Genomic DNA, 19,403 nt, shown 5'->3' with positions numbered 1-19,403 from the left:
TTAAAATGTAATTAGCACAACTGAGTGCCTCCTCCCCAGCTAATTTTAATACATGCTGTGACAGGCAGGCAGCCGGCTGTGCCTCGGCCCAGCAGCAGATGGAAGCAGAGGCAGCGGGAGAGGAAAACCATTTTGCGATGCGACTGTTCGCATCACAAAACCATCAGGGCGCTCGGCTCTTAGAAGGCCCTTGATGGCAGCACATCAAATTGGCGCTGTCATATCTGACCGTGGCAATGGCAGCCATCCTTCATGCTGTCCCAGAAGCACAGCAAGGCAATTTGCAGGCTTAACCCTTTGAGGTCTTAGGGGGAGACGAGGCTTTGGGAAGGAAGGTGCCCGCACACGGGGCGTTTGAGTGTGGTGTCCCTGGTAGTTTAGGGAGTGTTGTTTACATTCTGTCATTTGGCTACATTTGCTCATTTTTCCAAGTATGAGGTATTTGCCCAGAAGCATCACAATAACCAGTTATTTCTTCCCATTAAAAGCAGAAGTGCAAATAATAAAAGAATCTACAGCTCAGAAATACCCTTGTATGTCCCCATACGGCCAGTTTTGAGGAGAGACATCTCCTGTATGTCAGCACATGGCAGACGTGAGTGAGTTACTGAAGCCAGCCCCCGTGGGAGGGGAAGCGAGCAAGTCCTCTTCTTTAAGAGTGAGGAGGTTTCCCTTCACTTCACGGTCATTTGTTTTAGTTTAAGTGGGTCATTGTCTTTGGTTTTGGTAAATGCGTAGAGTCCTGAACAGTTCAAATCCTTCCAGCTGTGAATTACGTACCGGTTGTGTAGGGACAAGCACATATTCCCATTGGGAAGTGTTAGTTTAGCGTTGCTGGAGCGTGGATCCAGTTTCAATAGACAAAAGATGGGAGTTGTCTTCTGTTCCTTTATTCTGTGCCATTGTAGAATTCTGCCTTGTGCCACTGTTACTGTGCCATGTATTATGTCTGCCGTTTTCCAGCACTTTTTATGAGAAAAAGTCAAAGTTTAAGGGAGGCGGTTTCTGCGGCTGAGGCGTTGTGGCAGGGCAGGAGCTCAGAGACGGGTAATTCCTGAGCACAACCTCCAGTGAGGCGCAGTCCTCGCCTGCCTGCATTTCTCACTGGTGAAATAGCAATAACCCCGCCTCGTTCAGCAGGAGCGCCGAGAACCTAAATGAAGCAAGGTTTGCGTGTATTGACAAGAAATGATTGAAGGTGCTGTAAGTGTGTGGGGTGGGAAGAAAACATGTGCTCTTGAGCTCTCTTCTGTGGGGTATGGAGGGAGGAGAGTCCTTGATAAATCCGATGCATGTATCAAGGTATTCTTCAATTCAGAGAGTAACTTCTAATGTCTCTCCCTTGCATGTTAATAGTTATTTTTAGGAGCTTTGAGGGAAGATGTAAGGCTGCCTTCTGTAACGCTTTATGAGAAACTGCTGTCTCCCTCCCTCTCCCTTCTCTGAAGGGCCCCATTGGTGTGCGTTTTAGATTTGGTATTGAATTTCCTGTAGATCTCTCCTGCATCTTTTTATGATAGCTGCCACGCAGGATAGCTCTGCTGAATTTTCCTCCAATGTTAAATGGGTTGTTCTGGTTCTTCTCATAGTCTTTTTCATTTTCACCTTCCCAGCAGTCGTTCACATCCATACCAATGGCTTTGCATCATTCTTTTTCTTTTCCTGTATTTGTAAATCTCAGTGTCCTCTTGTAGCAGATATTTTTATTGATTACTCAAAAAAGGTAGTTGAGCTAAATAGCAAAGCTAAAATGGGTCTTAAAGAACCCTTAAAGAAGTGCTATTCCTTCAGCATGACAAAAATGAACTTTATGAACAAGAATAAAACTCAACACACACAACAACATCAACGCCAAACTCGGTGTAAAGGCCGGCAGGACCCACCATTCCTGGGAGATCAGAAGCCCTCCTGGCTTGGGAGTAAGTTCAGTGGTCATCCACAGCCCTTCAGAATTTGTGCAGCAGGGAATGGAGTTAGCCTGAATTGCTGGATAATAGGAGGTCGAAAGCATTAACAAGCTAGCCGTGGAACTTAGGGTGGAAAACTGTGGATGTTTAGGGATGTATAAATTCACATAATTTAAGGCAATGAGGGTATGATCTGCTGTGACCTCCTGTATAGCACAGGCCATATGATCTCCACTAATTAATTGTACTGCCTTGAGTACAGTAACTCTGATGGAACAAGGGCACAAAATTTAGGCAAGGTTTTAATTTTTCATTTATTTTTTTCAATTAGGGAAAATCTTCCTGGTTTTTAAGTGAATAATAAGAAATTATTCCCCACTTTTTAAAAAAAGCACCAGTCTAAATTTATCTGGCTTTTACCCATTGCATCTTGTTGTTCACTTGCTTTTTTAGGTTGAAGATAAAGCCTACAGAGGTTTTTGTGAAGCGAGCATGTTTGAAATCTCAGAGCCTTCCTATTACTAAATTTTCAAAAGAGATGAGAATCGAACTTCCAATCGTTCGGCGTCTACAGTCTATAAAATAGAGGGAGCCTCTCCCTCTCTAAAAAGTCCCCTGTGAAATTCCAGGGCTCTGTATTCATAGACAGCATCTCTGGAGAAAGCAATGAATTTCCATGCTCTATCTAATCTGTCTCAAAACTGTACATCACAGGCCGAGCAGTTTAAAGTTCCTTTGTGCACGCTGTTCCAGGTGCAGGGGGTTTGCCTGGGATCGTGCAGACAGAAACCCGGTGTGGATTTTTGCCTGTGGGATAGCGGTGACCATGAAGATGAGAGACGTGAAGCTTCTGCTCCTTCTAGGCCTCCCATGGCTGCCCATATTCCCAGGCAGATGTGGTTTGCAGGAGGCACCCCCTTCTATTGCCGTGTCTCCCTTCTTTCTTGACAAAAGGCTTAATGGGAAGTCCTGTGTTTGACATTCAGGATGTCTCCTGGCCCTTCCGCGGGGTTCCCCTTTGGAAGAGATAATTTCCAACAGTATGAAGTCTCAGTACCGTGCAGCTGAAAAAGGAGCGTCGTAGTGACACTCAGCGCTGCGTTAGCCGCAGCCCTGCTTAAACACAGTTGTCGCTGATGAAACTCTTGCATTTTCCAAGACTCGCCCGGACAAGGATAATTTTTCTGAACACTGTGCTAAAAGCCAGCTATTCAAAGCAATACCTTACCTTGGCCGTGCCAGGTAATTTGCCACTGCTGATAACAGTCATGGAGTCTGTGATACCGTTTACGATACGGGAGTTTGTATCACCTCGCTCTGGTGGTAGGTTAATGCAGCAGTGAAAAAACCAAACCAAGCATCTCTCTTATACCCCTGTTAGAAGTGCATTGGTGGTAAACTGAGGGGCTGGTTCTCCCATGAAAATGGCTCCTAAACCAGAGGTTTGGGTCTTATCTGAAGCCCTCACGTTTCTGCTGTAAGTATAACCATATAGTTGAGCCCTGCGAGTCCCAGGTTTTTTACTGTGTTTTTTTTTTACAGTGCTGTGGAAGGCAATGTCGGAATAATAGCTTTTTCTCAAAAGAGAGGAGGCACACCCGGGTTTAGGGCTGGTTACAAGAGGTCATCAGGGAGATGGAGCTGGAGGAGCCAGCCGAGAGAGCCGGTTAGAAGCAGCCCGTACCCGTGTGGGCTGTTTAGACACGCTGAGGTACCACTTCTGTTCGATCATCCCCAGCGGTGGGTGATCTGTTGGATAGCATCCCCCTGACTATGAATAGTCTCACTTTTTCTCAGCCACTCCATGAATAACAAACGGTTGAGTCCAGCTGATAAATCAGGGCTATACAATTATGCTTACCTCTAAATAGAGAAATGCAACTCCTGTTTTAAATTCAATTATTATAATTGCAGCATTCTGAAAAAAAACTCTAATACATTCATTTCCTAATAAGAGATTACAGGTTCCAAATTACAGCATCGTGTATGTCAAAACAGGAAATTTGAGGCAGGCAGGCCAAAGTGTGCCATTGTCTTTAGAATTTCTATTTACTTGCCGTAGATTTAGAATAATCCTTGTCTTCCCTCAGGTCTAGCACAGACAATTTATAAATTGTAGAAAAATGATAAAGGCAGCAATAAATAATAATAATAATAATAATATATAACAACTGTGCGAGTGATGAATTCTAAAACAGAGAGTGGAAAAGGGAATGAACCCACAGCACAGAAGCCAGATTACAGGGCTGAGTACAGTCTGAGTTATTTTTCTGGCATTATGACAATGAGGAACATTTATGGGAGTTTGCAAACAGCTTACAACACAAATCATTTTGTTTCAGGTTATATTTATAGGGCTTAGTTAAGAGTTTTTTAGTATCCATTAAAATCCAGTGTTCAGAGGTTTATGGCTCAGCTGTTAAGGTCTTATCCCTAAGGATCAATTGTTTTGGGTTGTTTGGGGAATTATTATTATTTATACAATTCAGTTTAAATTGTTTAGCCTAATGTAAAGATACAGAGCTCAAAAGCTAAAGAGTTCTTGTTGTTTGGGAAGGAAGAGAAGGGATGGCGTTTTAGTCTTTATTTTTTGTTTCAGATAGTATTTCTACAACTATTTTATCTTACAAATCAGTTGAATCTCTCTTCATGTGTGTTTCAGTAGCCATTTTGTGCTCAGAGTTGCTGCAGCCTGTAAAAGAGAACAACCCCTGTGCGATGTTATCGATATTGTATTGCTGTTTCTTTGTGTGCGTTTCTGTAATTTAAAATAAAAATAATTTTCCATTGAAATGATACAATTTGCTATAGGTCATGCTGTTTAGTGGGTGGAAGATGAGATCTACATTGAAAATAGGCATGATTTGTCTAGGGCCTGATCCAGGTCTTAATGCTTTCTTCTTCTTTATTTCTTCTATTTACTAAGATCACAGTTCTCTACGAAAAATGCCTTATTATCCTGCACACTTTATAAACACTTATAGTGAAAAGTAACCAAATCCTAAGGAGCGTACCATTTAAATAGCCCAAAGAGATGAAAAGTAGAGGCTCGACAGAAGAAGAGGCTAAGTGACTTGCCTGAGGTGACACTGATAGCCAGTGACAGAGGTGGGTCTTCCCAGTCCTAGCCCAAAGCTATCTTTCCTCCATCATGTTGCTTTTCAACCTAACTGAAGTATTTTTGGTGAGAGGTGAGTCAGATTCAAAGAATATTACTGGATCACTACCAGTTAGGTAGCTACGGAGGGTTAAGAACCTGACACAGAGGGAAAAGGTTAAATAAGATATCTGATAGTTGCCTTTCATAAACAAACACGGGAGCATTTGAGCCAAATGAACTGTGTATTTTGAGAAAGGATATTTTAAATTCTTAAAATGCACCTTTCTGTGGAATTAATACAGTGGCTGTTCTTATTTAAATCTTTTTCCATTGTATCAAGCTTCCTTTGTGGCAGTATTTCCTAGCTGTTTCTTGTGTAATTCTAAATATTCATGACATTAATTCTATTTAAGTCCTGTGCTGTTATCTGAGACAAAATGTCAACATTTTTATGACAAACTACTGTATCCATTGCATACGGTGGAAGGTTCCCCAAGGAACTTGTTTGCTGTGGCTGACTATCAAGCTCTGATTGAAAATCTGATTGACACCAATAGATGCATGGTAGTTCTCATTTCCCCATTTAAAATGATCCAAATGGCTCAATAGCCATCCAAGATCTATAGAGTCTTTTTAGCCTGTACATAATTCATCATCTCAATTATTGTGCTTTTTTAACCTCTAATTTTGGAATATCAGAACTTTTCCATCGGGTCTACGGAACGTTCCATTACTCTATTGTTGCCCTTTCCTCTCGCGTTGCAATCACACAGGACCCTAACTTCCTTTTGGGCCCTGGAGAAGCATCTTTTCATCCTCTTTGCTTCCTGCCACAACCCTTTTTGTGGATGATTCTTTTTACTTTTTACTTGGCTGTATGAACCGTAAGCTCTGGACCTTCCAAGACCTGTAATAGTCAGCTACATGCAGAAGAAAACAAGTGGCTGCCTCCAACCTATTGATTCTGTTTTCAAAGTTAACTCAACCCTCGCTTAGTTTTTTGTCTTGTCATTTCTATTTCTGGCAGTGATGAAGAAAGGGAGAAACTCTCAGACCCCACGCTGTGAATGTAAAGCTGACAGTAAAAAAAACATTTAAGAGGAGTTCTCTGTGAGATGCTGAGGTCAAAATTTGGCCATCTGGCAGTTAGGAATAGACATGTGTGAAGGCACGCCAGGCACCTGCTGACGGCAGATCTGCAATAGCAAAGTCTTCAAAGGTTTGCTTGCTGCTTCTCAGCCATTGCATGGGTTTCATTTGTAGCTTCTCTTATCGAGCACAATTTCTAAATGAGGATGGTTGCTTCACTTTAAGGACGTACAAATGACTTGCCCTCACCTGTCAAGCATGATCCTTGTATTTTACCAGGCCCATTATGAACGCAATCTTTCTGTCGAAAATTTGCATACCTCCTTTCTTGAAAAGTAATGACAGCAATTTCTTTCCCTCCGCTCACTTTCTGAGTGTCTCATTTAACAGCACCTGTGAAACCGACAGGCGCAGAGATGAGAAGTGAAAGAGAGCAGTTGATTAAATCATCATCAAGTCGGGCCTCAGAAAGTCAATTCTGCTTCCCGTCTGCAATGATATCCTTTTATCTTAAAGTAATGAGCTATGGCACTTTTGCATCGGGTAATGCGATAAGTTCTATTAGCATGTTCCATTTGCTTCACAAGCAAGGGCAAGTCATTTCAGCAAGCTCATATCACTGCAATCAAAGCAATTGGCTTCACAGGCAGAGAAGAAAGAGGAAAGGCTCAGGGTGATTTTTATGGATCACAACACAGTGGAAAAAATAGATTCTTGTATTATTTTAACCCGTAACATGCTTTGCTTCTTGTCCATCAGGATATTTTGATTTCATTAGCTTGTAAGTACCTGGAAGACTCAAATTCCAAACTGAACTCTCGAGCTACGAGCAGGAGTTATGAAAAATGGGAATCTTTTCTTATACAGATACACTGGCTAATGCGCTATTAGGCACTGACTTCATTAAACACTGATTAGTTTAAGTCTTTGCTATTGACTTAGTCCGCCAGTATAAATGCACATTTTTATTATTATTTACTAGTATTTATTTTTGAACCCTGACAAAGTACTTGTCAGTCGAGAGGATGCTAAAAATGACATGACACACTGCAAACTGTCGTCATCAGTTGAGAGGATGCTAAAAATAACATTACACACTGCAAATTGTCTACAGCCAGAAAGGCGGGTAAGGAGGCAGCAAATGTACATCCAGAGTCCCAGAGGCAAAGGCAAGTAGTCATTTTTTCATACAGAGTGTTGAGGAACTGAGGCAGGGAGTTCAGGTTTCTATTGCGAAAGATAATGACTTCCTAAAATGAAGGTTGGGTTGTGTGTGTGGCCAAGAGCTGCTTGGTGCCCACTTAGTCTAGTGGAATTCGGATGCCTGACTTGCAGCAGGCACTTTCTGAAGATGTTGAGCTGAGTAACTCGTGGCATCGTTAGCTTTCTAATGGTACATCTGGAAAGCGCATTTAATCTTCCACTGACATTGGTAGGAGCATCGTCCTGTTCTTTGGGGAGGGCTGGATTGGGCCTTAAGCACTTGTGGGATCATTGAGCAATGACACCGTAAGGAAGCCATCAGGAGGGATGGCTGGGGAAAAGGAGTTGCACTTTTCCAATAACTTTCCAGTCTCAGCTCAGTTTCCAGGGAGCAAAAGAAAATGTGTTTCTGACAGGGTTGGTTTCTCTTCAGCCTTCTCTGGGGCTGTGCCTGGAGGTGCCTGAGGATGTCGGTGGCGTGTTTCCCGTGGGTGACACGGAGCCCCAGGCAGACGGCCAGGACAGAGGGCTGCTGCTCTGTCCCCGGCAGCCCTCAGGCAGCCCCCGCAGGCCCTGCTGCCTTCCCAGCCGTGCACAGGAAGCCTCCCGGTCTCTCCTGTTCGCACATAGCTACTAGCCTTCCCTTCGAGAGATATCTCTGGGAATACAGGGATTGACACAACCGAATCAAGCCTCAAAATAGGACTCATGCTTCACTGTCTTTCTGGAGCGAAATCCCCTTTTGCTTTACAAATAAGCTCCCCGTGGTTTACCAGGAGTATGTAAACCACCCAGCAGTTGCCAAGGATATATACACATCCTATATAAATATAAAGTGGATCGTCTTTATCGTAGATAGTAATGTAATCTGGCGTTTCCATTTTAATACTCAAAATATAATTATGTCTTATCGAACCATTGTTTTGTTGACGGTAGAGCTAGGAGGAGCCACTTACTGTGTCATTTTGCTATATAAAATAATCATAAAAGTCCTGTCTGTGCGGAATTAAAAAGAGTTGTAGCTGGAAGTGTTTCGAAGTTCTGAATATTTTTCCTGTAAGGGGCCAAGACAACTTTAAATGTCCAAGACTGATACATTTCATCTGAAGTGAAGTAGTTTGGATAAAATGGAATTCAGATAAGAGGTCAACATTGCAATCTTTTGTCCAGACTAAGGTAATTTGTGTAAAATGGGACTTTTCTGTGAATAATCCGTAATTTTAGCTTTTGAGAAAGCAGATCTTAAACTTCTCAGACCATCTCTGTTTCAGAGTCATTCCTTACAGTGAATCACTGTGGATAATGGTGAAGAATTGCTGAGCAGACTGTGATGTTAACCAATTTGCGAGATGCTATATATAAGATTCCTTGGCAAGGAGCTCCATGCTGAATGCTACTTGCAGGCAGAGTCGGAGATAGGAAAGAAAAAAAGTGAAATTCTTGCTCTTAGTTTCTTTGTGACTCTGCCTGTCTCCATTTCGTCAATTAGAAAATTGCCCATTTATTCCCTGTCTGTGTCTCCTTTCATCTAGGAGATGTTTTTTTCTCCTTTTTTCTTGGAAGCAAAGGTCTAATTGTACAGCTAAAATATCATCTCTGCCCTTTCCAGGGCTCTCAGTTTGTCATTGGTGGATAGATGGACAAGAATATTGTAAATGCCAGTGTGAACATGGCTGAGGTCTGGGTTTTCCCTCATTTTCTTCAGATTTCTTTTCAGCAGATAGATGAGTAGAATCACTTTGTTCAGTGCTGGCGTTTCAGCAGCACTGACTCCTTTGGTGGCAATGATAAATGGATCCAAGATATGAAATAGCTGTTCCAGCAAAGTCCATTGAGCAGAATAGAGAACAGTGCCCTCCTCAATGTCATTGTACGTGATATATTCAATGATTGCCACTTTTTGCACAAGAATGTGTTCAATCAGCAAGGTACATAGAAATCCATGGTGTTGCTTCAGCCTGAATGAGCTGGTGAGGTGGCACAGACCTTTACTCAGCTTGATTTGCACCAGACTCTCTCAAGCTATCAAAATGGGCTCAAATTATAGCTGTAACCTCATAGGGTGTCTGATTTTTGAAATGTGGCATCGGGATCAGTCTCATTCTGCGGGTGCTGCGGGAGGCGTGCTGTGCATTTTAACTTGGGCTCTCTCCAGCTGGGGCGGGGGATTTGGGAGGTACAGCTAATCTTTAGCCCGGTCCTCGGTGTTCCTTTTCTTATACAAAACACAGCGGCAATTAAACCTCAAATGGGAATTGGAAAGTTCTTCTTCCACTTCCCACTGCAGTTATATGTGTGCATACTCCATATTGCAGGGAATGCATCTTATGCTTTCACAACCCGGACTGACGGCAGTTATTTAGAAGGTTTTAGCTGGGGCAGAAAGAAGAGCTTTCTTTTTTGTTGGTACGAAGACCTTACGAGTTTGTACGTTCCCTCCTCACCTTGGGGTGATTTTAGGAACAGCTATTTGAATTTTCACTGCAGCACAGGTATGAAAATGCGAGTGTGTGGGTTACTGATTCTGATGAGCACGTCTTGAGCATGCAGTTGTAGAAAAGCTGCAAAAGGAAGCTTCAACACTTGGCACCTGTGTGTCAAGTAACGTGGTGGCTGGTAGCCTGCGCACTTCCGTTATTAAAGGTGTTCAAACAGTTTAAGTGATAGCTATGGCCTCTTTGAGCAAGTTATTGTCAGTCTGGTCTCGTTATGACCCCTAATTACATAGAAATTAGAAGCAACCTTAACATTTCCATATGTCCTCTAAGAATTCTATCTTTGGAGCTAGTTTTGAGCGAGCTTTCTATGTCCCTTGCTTTGGATTTGCTTTGTAGTGCTGTAGGTCCTTTGGGAGATCTGTTAAGAGTCCCTTCTGCCAAGTCCAAGACTTTCCAAAGCGTAAAATAGCCATTTCGAAGAATCCTTCCTCCGAGGGGCCCATCAGGCTGTGGTTTGAAAAGATCTCACAGCATTTTGTGCCATGCTCATTTGAAAACTTGGCCGTCCGTGGGAGCTGTGGGTGCTCAGCAGTTTCGCTAATCTGCCTTGCGTTTCAGTGCCTGAACGAGAGCTAAGGGCTGGTTGCTTGGGTGGGTTTTGCATAATGTAGGCCAGCTTTTGGAAATTTGGCTCCAGGCTCTTCTCAGGGCTGGCCCCGGGTGACTGTAATCAGTCACGACTTGTGTTCAGTACGGAGAGAGTAAATGCCTTGAGCCTGAGAATCGGAGGAAGAAGCCGTTGTTTGTTCAGGTGTAAAATGTGTCTGCAGCCTCCTTGTCCTGATTTGTCACATTATCACTTGCAGCTTCCAGTGAAGCTAGTGGCAGTTATCCCAAAATCAGGTCATGCTATCTCTGAACGATATTTTGGATTCATAGTTATTTACAGAATATTCCGGTGCAGCGTGTGCACAGAGCCATGGTTTCCTGAAATAAGACATGGGAGAACACTGACAAATTATCTTTTTGTAATAGGCACAAAATACTGAAACTCGACCCAAAGCAGGCGGCCGGTACAAAGCATTTGCATCACTGCAATTCCAAAACAGTCTGGTGCTCTGAGAACCACAAAGCACTTAAATCATTCTACTTTTTTCTGTTGCCCCGGGAGGTAGAGAAATGCTGGCGAAATTGAGGAATTGAGCAAGCAGAGCAGACCCAAGTCTTCAAATTGACCAGTAATTCTGAATAATCAACTGCACGGTTGGCAGCTTTGGTTTCCAAAACCTGTTCTCCAGAAGCAGTTAGCATTAAGCCTGTAAAAGATGGAAACACCTTGTGCTTTAGCACCTCTGGGAAGAAAATGCATCCAAAAATGTAAATCAGAGCAAGGGCCACTAGGGGATGTGTGTGCAAGAGCAGTGCCCAGAGTGCCTGTACAGCAAAGGAGTCTCGGGCATGGGAAGAACGTACAGTTGCTCCAATTCAGTTTCCAGCCTGAGCAGCAAACCTCTTCCTTCTTCTGCAAGTCTTTGTGGAGTTACCCCTCCACATAAATCGTCTGATTCTTTCCATGAACCAGAGGATATCCACGTACTTAATCCTCAGGGAAAATTCAGCTTAGCGTGGATGTGCGAAACATGCACATACAAAGCACACGCCTGCACACAAACACGCACGTGTACGTACTGCAGGTAAATACAACCCCAGTGCAGTGCATGAAGCCCTTTCCTCCCATCCCTCCTCTTTTTCTTTCATACAGCTTGTCCATAAAATTCCACTGTTGGAACAGGACAGCGCTGCTGGACGGTGGGTCTCCTTCCCTCGCGCCCCACCAACAAAACCTCTTTATGAGTGAAATAGATGCCTTGTGTGTGCAGGACTCCCGGCATTTTAGGAAGCGTATCTGGAGCCAGGCTAGGCAAACGTTAGGAGCTGTTTGCTGAGTGCATTTATTGCCTTTGCATAATTTATGAGCTGGAGGGGTTTGACCATCATTCGTCTCTGCCAGAGGCTGGCACTGAGGGCTCTGGAGGATGGAGCTGTAAATTGGATGGTGCGCTCCTGCTGAGCTCCCAGCAAAGTCCTCGGGTCAGTGTGGGAATTTAATACCAGGAATGGAACTGTTTTCTCAGAGTGCCATGTGGGCCTCCGTGCAGCAGAGGCTTTTTTGGCAGACACAGTGACTGGCCAAATCGCGAAGCTGTCAGTCACTGGGCATGTTGTGAAGGGAGCCTGAGCATTTTTAATCGGCTTGGCATCCGTGCTGCTTCCATAATGGACACCAGTAGGTCTCAGTCCTTCGCCATATGCTTAACTCTGGAGACAAGGTGCTTCTGGGTATAGCAGTAATTATTTGATGTGGAATTAAGCAGACCTTGAAATTAGAACTGGACTGTCGGAAAGCAGGAGGCTTAACACTTTGATGGAAATAACTTCCCAGCGACATCGCTCTGTGCACTTTCTCTGCAGATTCACTCAGATGCGGGTAACTGTTTTGCTGGCAAATTCAGATGTCACTGCTGGCAAGCACTCTTCTCCCCAAGCACCTCCACGCTGCAGAAAACACAAAACCCTGAGCTCTTTCCAAGCTTATGAGTCGGGAAAAGCTTAATCCACAGCGGAGGAGAGATTCCTTAAAGCGAACAAAAAATGGTGGGGGAAGGAGAGGCTGCAAAGCGCTGTGACGGCAGCGGGGTCACGGGACACGTGCCCGTGTGCCCCAACCACGGGAGCAGGCGGCATGTTAAAACCCTCTGAACCCTGCTGCTGAAAGGGAATCATTCTTGCCTGCTTCTACATCCACTTCTTTGCCCCCTTTTCTTTCTCCTTTGGGATTCAAGTATTGCAATTGGGACTTGTGTTGGAGTTTGTCTGGAGGGTGGGCAAGGGGCACGAACAAATGGAGCAACCGGTTCTGGGCTCCCTGTTTTGAAACACAGGAGATGTGTCATACATTAAAGTGCATCCCAACATATAGAGCAACGCAGGGATCCCAGAGCCGCTGGGCCCTCCTGGCTGTAACCAGGCAGTGGAAGAAAGTGCTGTAGCCCGAAAGCTGCATTTTTCCAACAACTGTAAAATAGAGATAGTAAATGGGAATTCTTTGTGACATGCTGTGATTTTCATGGATGAAAACCCATGTTCGCTTTTTAGGACATGTAGGGCCTTGCTTTGCAAACGCGTTTTTGCAAACATTTGCAGCTCATACCAAAATCTCATACGTGTAGTCATGCTGAAGTCAAAAATGCATAATATTTACAGGGTAAGAATATAGGTACTTCATATAAATACCATACTGTTCTAGAAATGTGCAGTTTTCCTCTTGTCAGTTAAGTACGCTCTCTTCATTAACTTGATCATCGTTTGAGGGTTTCAAATTCCAAGCTGAAACTGTCTCATATCTTCATGTTCCATCTCCTTTATTTGTTACCAGAGTATTTAGGTGCTACTAGTGCTATATGAATAATTTCCATTATTAAATAAATTTCACTTTCATCTCTGTTTGGAATTACCTGAAACAGATTGCAGTTTTATCTAATTTTTGCTTTATTTTAAATTATTAGGAAGATACCTAGAAATAGTTCTTAGCTTTAATTTGTTAGTACGTAGCTCATTGGTGTGGGGAAGGCACCTTTTCACCCCCTGTACCGATGAAGACAAGCAAAAAGCCAGTGAAACAGAAAAGTTATAATTAAAGAACACATAGAAGATGACTTGATTTGTGCAAATCAAATACATACGTTTGTGGGCGTATATGGCTACGTCTAGTCACATTCCACTGTGTGGAATGTTAACCTTTGGGATCCACAAAGTATAACTCATTTCAACGCAATTTGGTTGTCTTATGAAAATACTCAAAGACACATAAAACGACAGAAATGTGTGAAGGGCTGGGGTGACTGCTGCAGTGACGTGACACGAGCAGCCAGTCCTTGATTCTTTGGTGAATCTTATGCTTTCCTTCAAAACATGTTCATCCGTCAACAATTATAGAGTCCTCTAGAATTTAGACAAAAAACAACACAGAAGGAGGTGTTTGCCTCGTTCTTCTACTCTGGAGGAAGCCAAGTGTGACCACTCCATAGTTACCCTGAATTACCTGGGATGAATCAGCCCGGGTCTAAGAAAGCAGCAGCTAGGTGCGAGTCAGTCGAGCCTTGCAGTCCTATTTCCAGCACAGCTTTTGTACTTCTAGCAAATGTAGGCGTGGTTTGGGTTTCTGATGCTTATCTGTACTGAAGCTTGATTCATCTAGTCCTGTTGCATTTCTACAATAGTAAAAGTTATTACAAAATTGAGCAATGGCACTTGATAAGTAACAAGACTCACTAGTGTTACTGTTTAGCTGTTTATAGTATTGGAAGTGTATTGGAAGTGTATTCAATAGTATTACACTCTTGAATTGTAGAGAACCTCAATGAGTCAATTAATTGGCACGCTCTCGTTTCTGCTGTGATCTCTGACTTCTTGAGTTGGGCACCTGTAAGCAAAGCCAGAGAGCGAGCCCAAGTAGTCCTGCAGTAAAACGGGAGCCTTGCAGATGCTTCTCTTGTGGAGTAGGCAAACCTAAGCCATTCCATAGCCTCCTGTCCGAGAAGCCTTTGAACCCACGTATTGGCAAGCAGCATGAGAAATACTGTCCCTCAAAAGAAAACAAAACAGCCCTCTAATATTGTTTTTCTTCTTCCCTGGTCTGGTTTTGGACTCTTGAATGTGCTCATGTACCATCAGCTCCTGTCCATGTGACTTGATCTAACGGAGGGCATCGCAAATGGCTTTTGTTCTTTTCAGTGCGATTTTTTCATAAGTCAAACATACAAATGTATTGTCTCCAACAACAGCGTGGGGGAAAATTCCCTCCCGTACAGTAATTGAGCTTTTTCCTAAAGGTACCAGACTTGATGCCACAGGGTTTATGAGGGTTTCAGCCATCTTGTTCATAGAAATCTTTTTATTTTTGCTGTGGCAAGTTTCTCTTACGTGTTCTTTTTTCCTTTTTGTCTTTCAGTGTGACAGCGACAGTGATCAAGAAGAAAAGGTAAGAAAGGGAATCAGTATGGGAGCAAAAATAATTTGTTGGATTCACTTATTCCTATTACTCAGTTATTTATTCAAAGTTTCTTTTTGGATTGATCTAAAACATCTCTGTACAAAAGACTTTGTTTCCTGTAATTTAATTTTGGAATAGACCTCCAAGGAAAGAGAATTCTAATGAATATTTTGGGGGCTACACAATTCTTCTTCAAGCATATTGATGCCGCAGTTTGTGTGGGTTGTTTATGAACGCCGGTCTCAATCCCAGCCCTTTCTATGGCTACGTTTTCCCTTGGGAAGTTCTAACAGTAACCGAATATATTTGTAACCTTCACATTCGCACTTTTTAACAGTTTTTTAACCACTGTTATCGCCTGTTTTGCTTCTCTGCGAGGAAGGGTCTTCAAAGTCATATTGAAATGTTACAGTTGATATATATATATTTTTAGAAACAACGTTTGGAAAGTCTACATTAAGTCAAGTGACACAACTTTCTGATAATTTTCTCGGTAACTGTGGGTTTCTAAGTGGAAAAAGGGAAGAATGTCATGCTAAGAAGAGGCACTGATCTCTAATGCTTTTTATTGTTTAGAAGTAATGAAGAACTAATATTCACACTGATGCACATTTTTATGTCTTATTTTATGTTGCGAACAGACTAACATCTACTTTTCTTCTTTGGCAAGAATGGAAAAATAATTGCAGAAAAACTGGTCTAATTTTTTTATTTCCAGGTTGGATTTTGCGAGTTTCATTTGTATGTTGAGCCTTAAGGGATGTTTTGATAATGTAATCACTTTTGCCTCCACTTTCACTGGATAAATTGAGGGGTGGAAGTTGGGGAAGGGTAAAATAATGTCAAAAAACATCATTCATATAATAATATTGGATTGTTTAGAATTTGATGAGTGGTTCTGTTACCTAGCTCCAAGTCAAGCCAAGAAGAGAGATGACCATGCTGGTATGCAGCTTATACAACAGAAAAGAACAAATACGTTGTAAAATCCACAAGGAAACAATGAATACAGAAATCACCTTTCCTTAATTTAATCGGTTTTCTACAGGATTTTGTAGCAGGAAGCACAGGAAATTTTCAAACCGCCAAAGCTTTGCCCTTCAGCTTTTTCAGTAATTTCCCAAGTAGAGATTTTTTTTTCCTCATGTTTCTTAATAATTTGCTAACTATGTTGAAGAACCACTGTTTACTTTGCACTGCAGTGATTTCCCTTTCATAAGGGAACTAATCACTGGAGTTAATCAGTGTGACAACAGAAAGGGGAGGTTTTGTTGGGTTTTTGCACAGAATATTAACCTGCACTTTTAGATATGAATTTTTAATGCATTACCATTACATTCCATCCTGTGAAGTGATTATTCATTTTCGGGATGTTCCGTATGCAGTGGAAGATGATAAACTGAATTTCAGCTCCTATGTTTATGGCACCCAGAACTAGAAGTGTAATTTCCTGCCACTGCTGCATTTACAGAGCTAAACCTTGGCCAGTTTTATGGTATTTTTCTCTTCCAGCGTGCCTATATAAAAAGGCAGAGAGGCAGCTTTTTGGGACAGAGACGGTGGTGTGCTGGTTCGGGGTGGTTTCCGCAACACAATAGAAGAGAGACTCAAGATTGTACCTCACACAGAATATGCCAGTACTTGTGTGGGAAGGATTCAAAATCCAGATGTGTATTTCATCTCTGTGATCTATATTTTGTCTTCCCTCTAATGAAATGAGATTAAGTGCAGATCCAAATATCCCTAATAATTTAGTGCTTTTCAAATCCCAGAACCAGACCCAGCTTTGAGTTTTATAGCTCAGGCCCAATTCTAAAAGATGACAGCTAACCCTGGTGTATTTATTCAGCCTGTGCTGGCAGCCCAGGCAAAGATCTAAAGGCCTTGTTCTGCTGTTAATTTGAATTCAGCATATGTAGCCTGTTATAAAATGCGAGACATCATCATTTGAGCAGGTCAAGCATATTCAGATGAAGACAAATGGTGCTTATTTGATTTTCTTAAAATCAGGAAATGAAAAAAGTGCTCTCTGGAGAAATCATGTTCTGCCTGACTTAGATGATAGACCAAGGCATGTACCCCAGATAAGAACAGGCGCTCGTCTTGCGGTTTTTATCTCTGAAGGACGGTCGGGACTGTCAGCTCGCTGACATGTGCATTATCCATGTCATTTTAAACAAAGTGACCTGTAGAAAAGTGCACTCTGCCGTGACATGATAATGGGCTGTTGGATGACAGGTAAAGTACACACTATAAAGGAGGCTGTGCGTTATTCCTTTGTTTAACTGACAAGTAGAAACTTCTTTTCTTCAGACAGGCAGGATCTTTTAGATCTCTTTCAATAGGACCCAGAAGATTTTGAATTCCTACTTTAAATAAAATACCATTTCTAGGACCAGAAATTCCTGTGAGCAAAACGCACTGGGAGAAGTGAGGGTGCCAAACCTCTTGTGCGAGAGGTTGATCGTTTCATAAATAGTGCTCAGCATCCTCAGTTTTCATTAATAACCCTAGGAGCTGAGGGTACTCAGCAGGATTAGAAGTTTTGAGATCCTTGACCCGAATGTCTTATATCATGATGAGGATATTAGCCTCCATCTGTGGAGCTGTTCTTGTAGCAAATTGTCGAATTGCTCTTGGTCAGTCCTAGGTCAATGTATTCTGAGGATTGTGGAGCTGTTCTCCTCCCACCAGAAGCATCTTTCCCTGAGATGTTTCTGGGAAGAGGGGATCTGCTTTTCTTAGGACCATCTCTGGCAGATTTTGATATCCCAAACTGTACAGGATATGTGGTATATTGCTGCAGAGGAATTCTGTACTTGGGGTTCAGAAAATGGAAAGGAAACAATTCCACTTCATTTAGGATCTTTGAGGGCAGACCCACACAGACCCTTCAGTGTGCCTGGGAAATAAGAGATCCATGAGAGGTATAAATATGCAAGACAGATACATATTTCTACTAGAATAAATAAGACCCGGAATCCAGAAAGGCAAACCAGTGCCTTTGAATAAAAAATGGCAGATCAGTATGATGAAAGGTGTGTGACAGATCAGGGTGGCTGGAAGACGAGTTGGTTCAAGCTTGACTAGACGGATCTCAGTAAAGTAGGAGAACGCAGAAAGGAGCAGGACCTGGGAAGCCAAGGAGCGGACGACTAGTGAGTGGTGACAGAGCAGGAAAAGTAATGTCTCCTAGGCTGTTAGTATTACTTTTTCCCCCACTTGAATATGTATCTATCTGGCTGCGTAAATCATTGTTGATATCTGATCTCTATTAGGTGATGGCTGTGCCTCCAATCCATCTTCCCTAGCCTTTAATTGGGAGCCGACAGACAGAGTCACTTTCTGTCTATGTCTGCCCTCAAATGAGACATTTCTCCAGAGGTTTCTCTGGAAGAAGAAACAAGGATATTTAATTGAAAAATGATGCAGCCCCTGCTTAGCAGTACTGTAGCTAAGGCTGTGTCAGCATCTCAATTTTAAATGACATGTTCTGGGTGGATAATTTATCTATTTATATAGATGCATGGTCCTTCATTCCAATTTGGCACACAGTACTGGACCAGAGCCTTCAAAGTGGGCATCTCCCTCTCCTGTTGCTAAAAAACCTGAAGAGGTAGCAAGTATGCCTGTGGAGGGAGGGTATATTTGGAAGACTTGCCTCAGAATGTGAAGCGCTAATTCTTAGAGAGATGTCATTTTCCATCCTGGGATCCTTTCAGCAAATGCCACTGGGATTTCTTACTGAATCAGAAAAAGTATGGATCCCAGGGGAACTCAGATTTTCTCCATTAAAAAGTCTGTCAGTCTTACTCTTTGAGCAGGTCTCCAGAGCTGGTAATCTAAAATTAGGGCAAGCTATTGCACAGCTGACAAACGTAAGCGCAACTGTATTATCCTCTGATAGCTAGACACAATCTTTAAAATTATACCCATGGTAATTAATACAATGTTAAAAACCTAAGTGCAAACACATAGCTCATCTTCTGGAAATAAAAGGAAGTCCTGCTTTGAAAAGGTGTACAGACAGCTTTGATAAGGAAGTCATGTGCTAAAGATGAGGTAAGGAGTAAGGTCCTTTTTTCTTCGCCATCTCTACCATTTCCTCTCGCCGCTCGGTTTAATTAGCCTGGTTTTAAAATTAAGGCTCAATCTGAGGCACTTTAGTGATTTTTCACTTCTTAGGAAAACATTTCATTGATCAAGGGGGACTGCTTTGCAATGTACACAGAGTTACTTATGCCTGATTCAAGAGGAGAACAGGCCCACTTCTTGCTTGAATTTTATCCAACTTCAATAGGATATACAACTTAAAAAAATTATTCCCATTCATGACTTAATTCTGTGTATATCTTAGTGGTACCCAGTCAGTTCCCTCTCAATGAGGCTCTTGAATCCCTTGAGAATGTGTTCTTCCAGGGCCCGGCAGCAGCTGGTCATGGCTCCAGGACGAGCACTGCCGAGTGTTCCTGCTGAGCCGGGCTTTGCTTTGGGTGGGCTTTGTGTAGGATGCAAAGGGAGGAAAGAGGTTGGTCAAACTGGTGCCTAAATTTGCAGAGCATTGGTATATGGTCAGAGGGGAAGAATAACAAGGATTGGGAGGGGACTGGGAC

General features: G+C 42.6%; 1 protein-coding gene across 6 annotated transcripts in view; it reads left to right on the top strand.

Moving 5' to 3' along the window:
• The window catches only part of AUTS2 (activator of transcription and developmental regulator AUTS2), a 798,001-nt gene that overhangs the window by 536,559 nt on the left and 242,039 nt on the right, over positions 1–19,403 (top strand). For all 6 annotated transcript variants that reach the window (XM_063341185.1, XM_063341187.1, XM_063341183.1 and 3 more), the window contains one exon: positions 14,749–14,778. In XM_063341185.1, the coding sequence (XP_063197255.1) occupies positions 14,749–14,778 (30 nt within the window). The remainder of the gene's footprint in view (positions 1–14,748; positions 14,779–19,403) is intronic.

Source organism: Chroicocephalus ridibundus, chromosome 7, assembly GCF_963924245.1.
Source record: "Chroicocephalus ridibundus chromosome 7, bChrRid1.1, whole genome shotgun sequence".
NCBI classification, from domain to species: Eukaryota; Metazoa; Chordata; class Aves; order Charadriiformes; family Laridae; genus Chroicocephalus; species Chroicocephalus ridibundus.
Note: the sequence above shows the minus strand (reverse complement) of the source record. Positions and strands in the feature narration are given on the sequence as shown.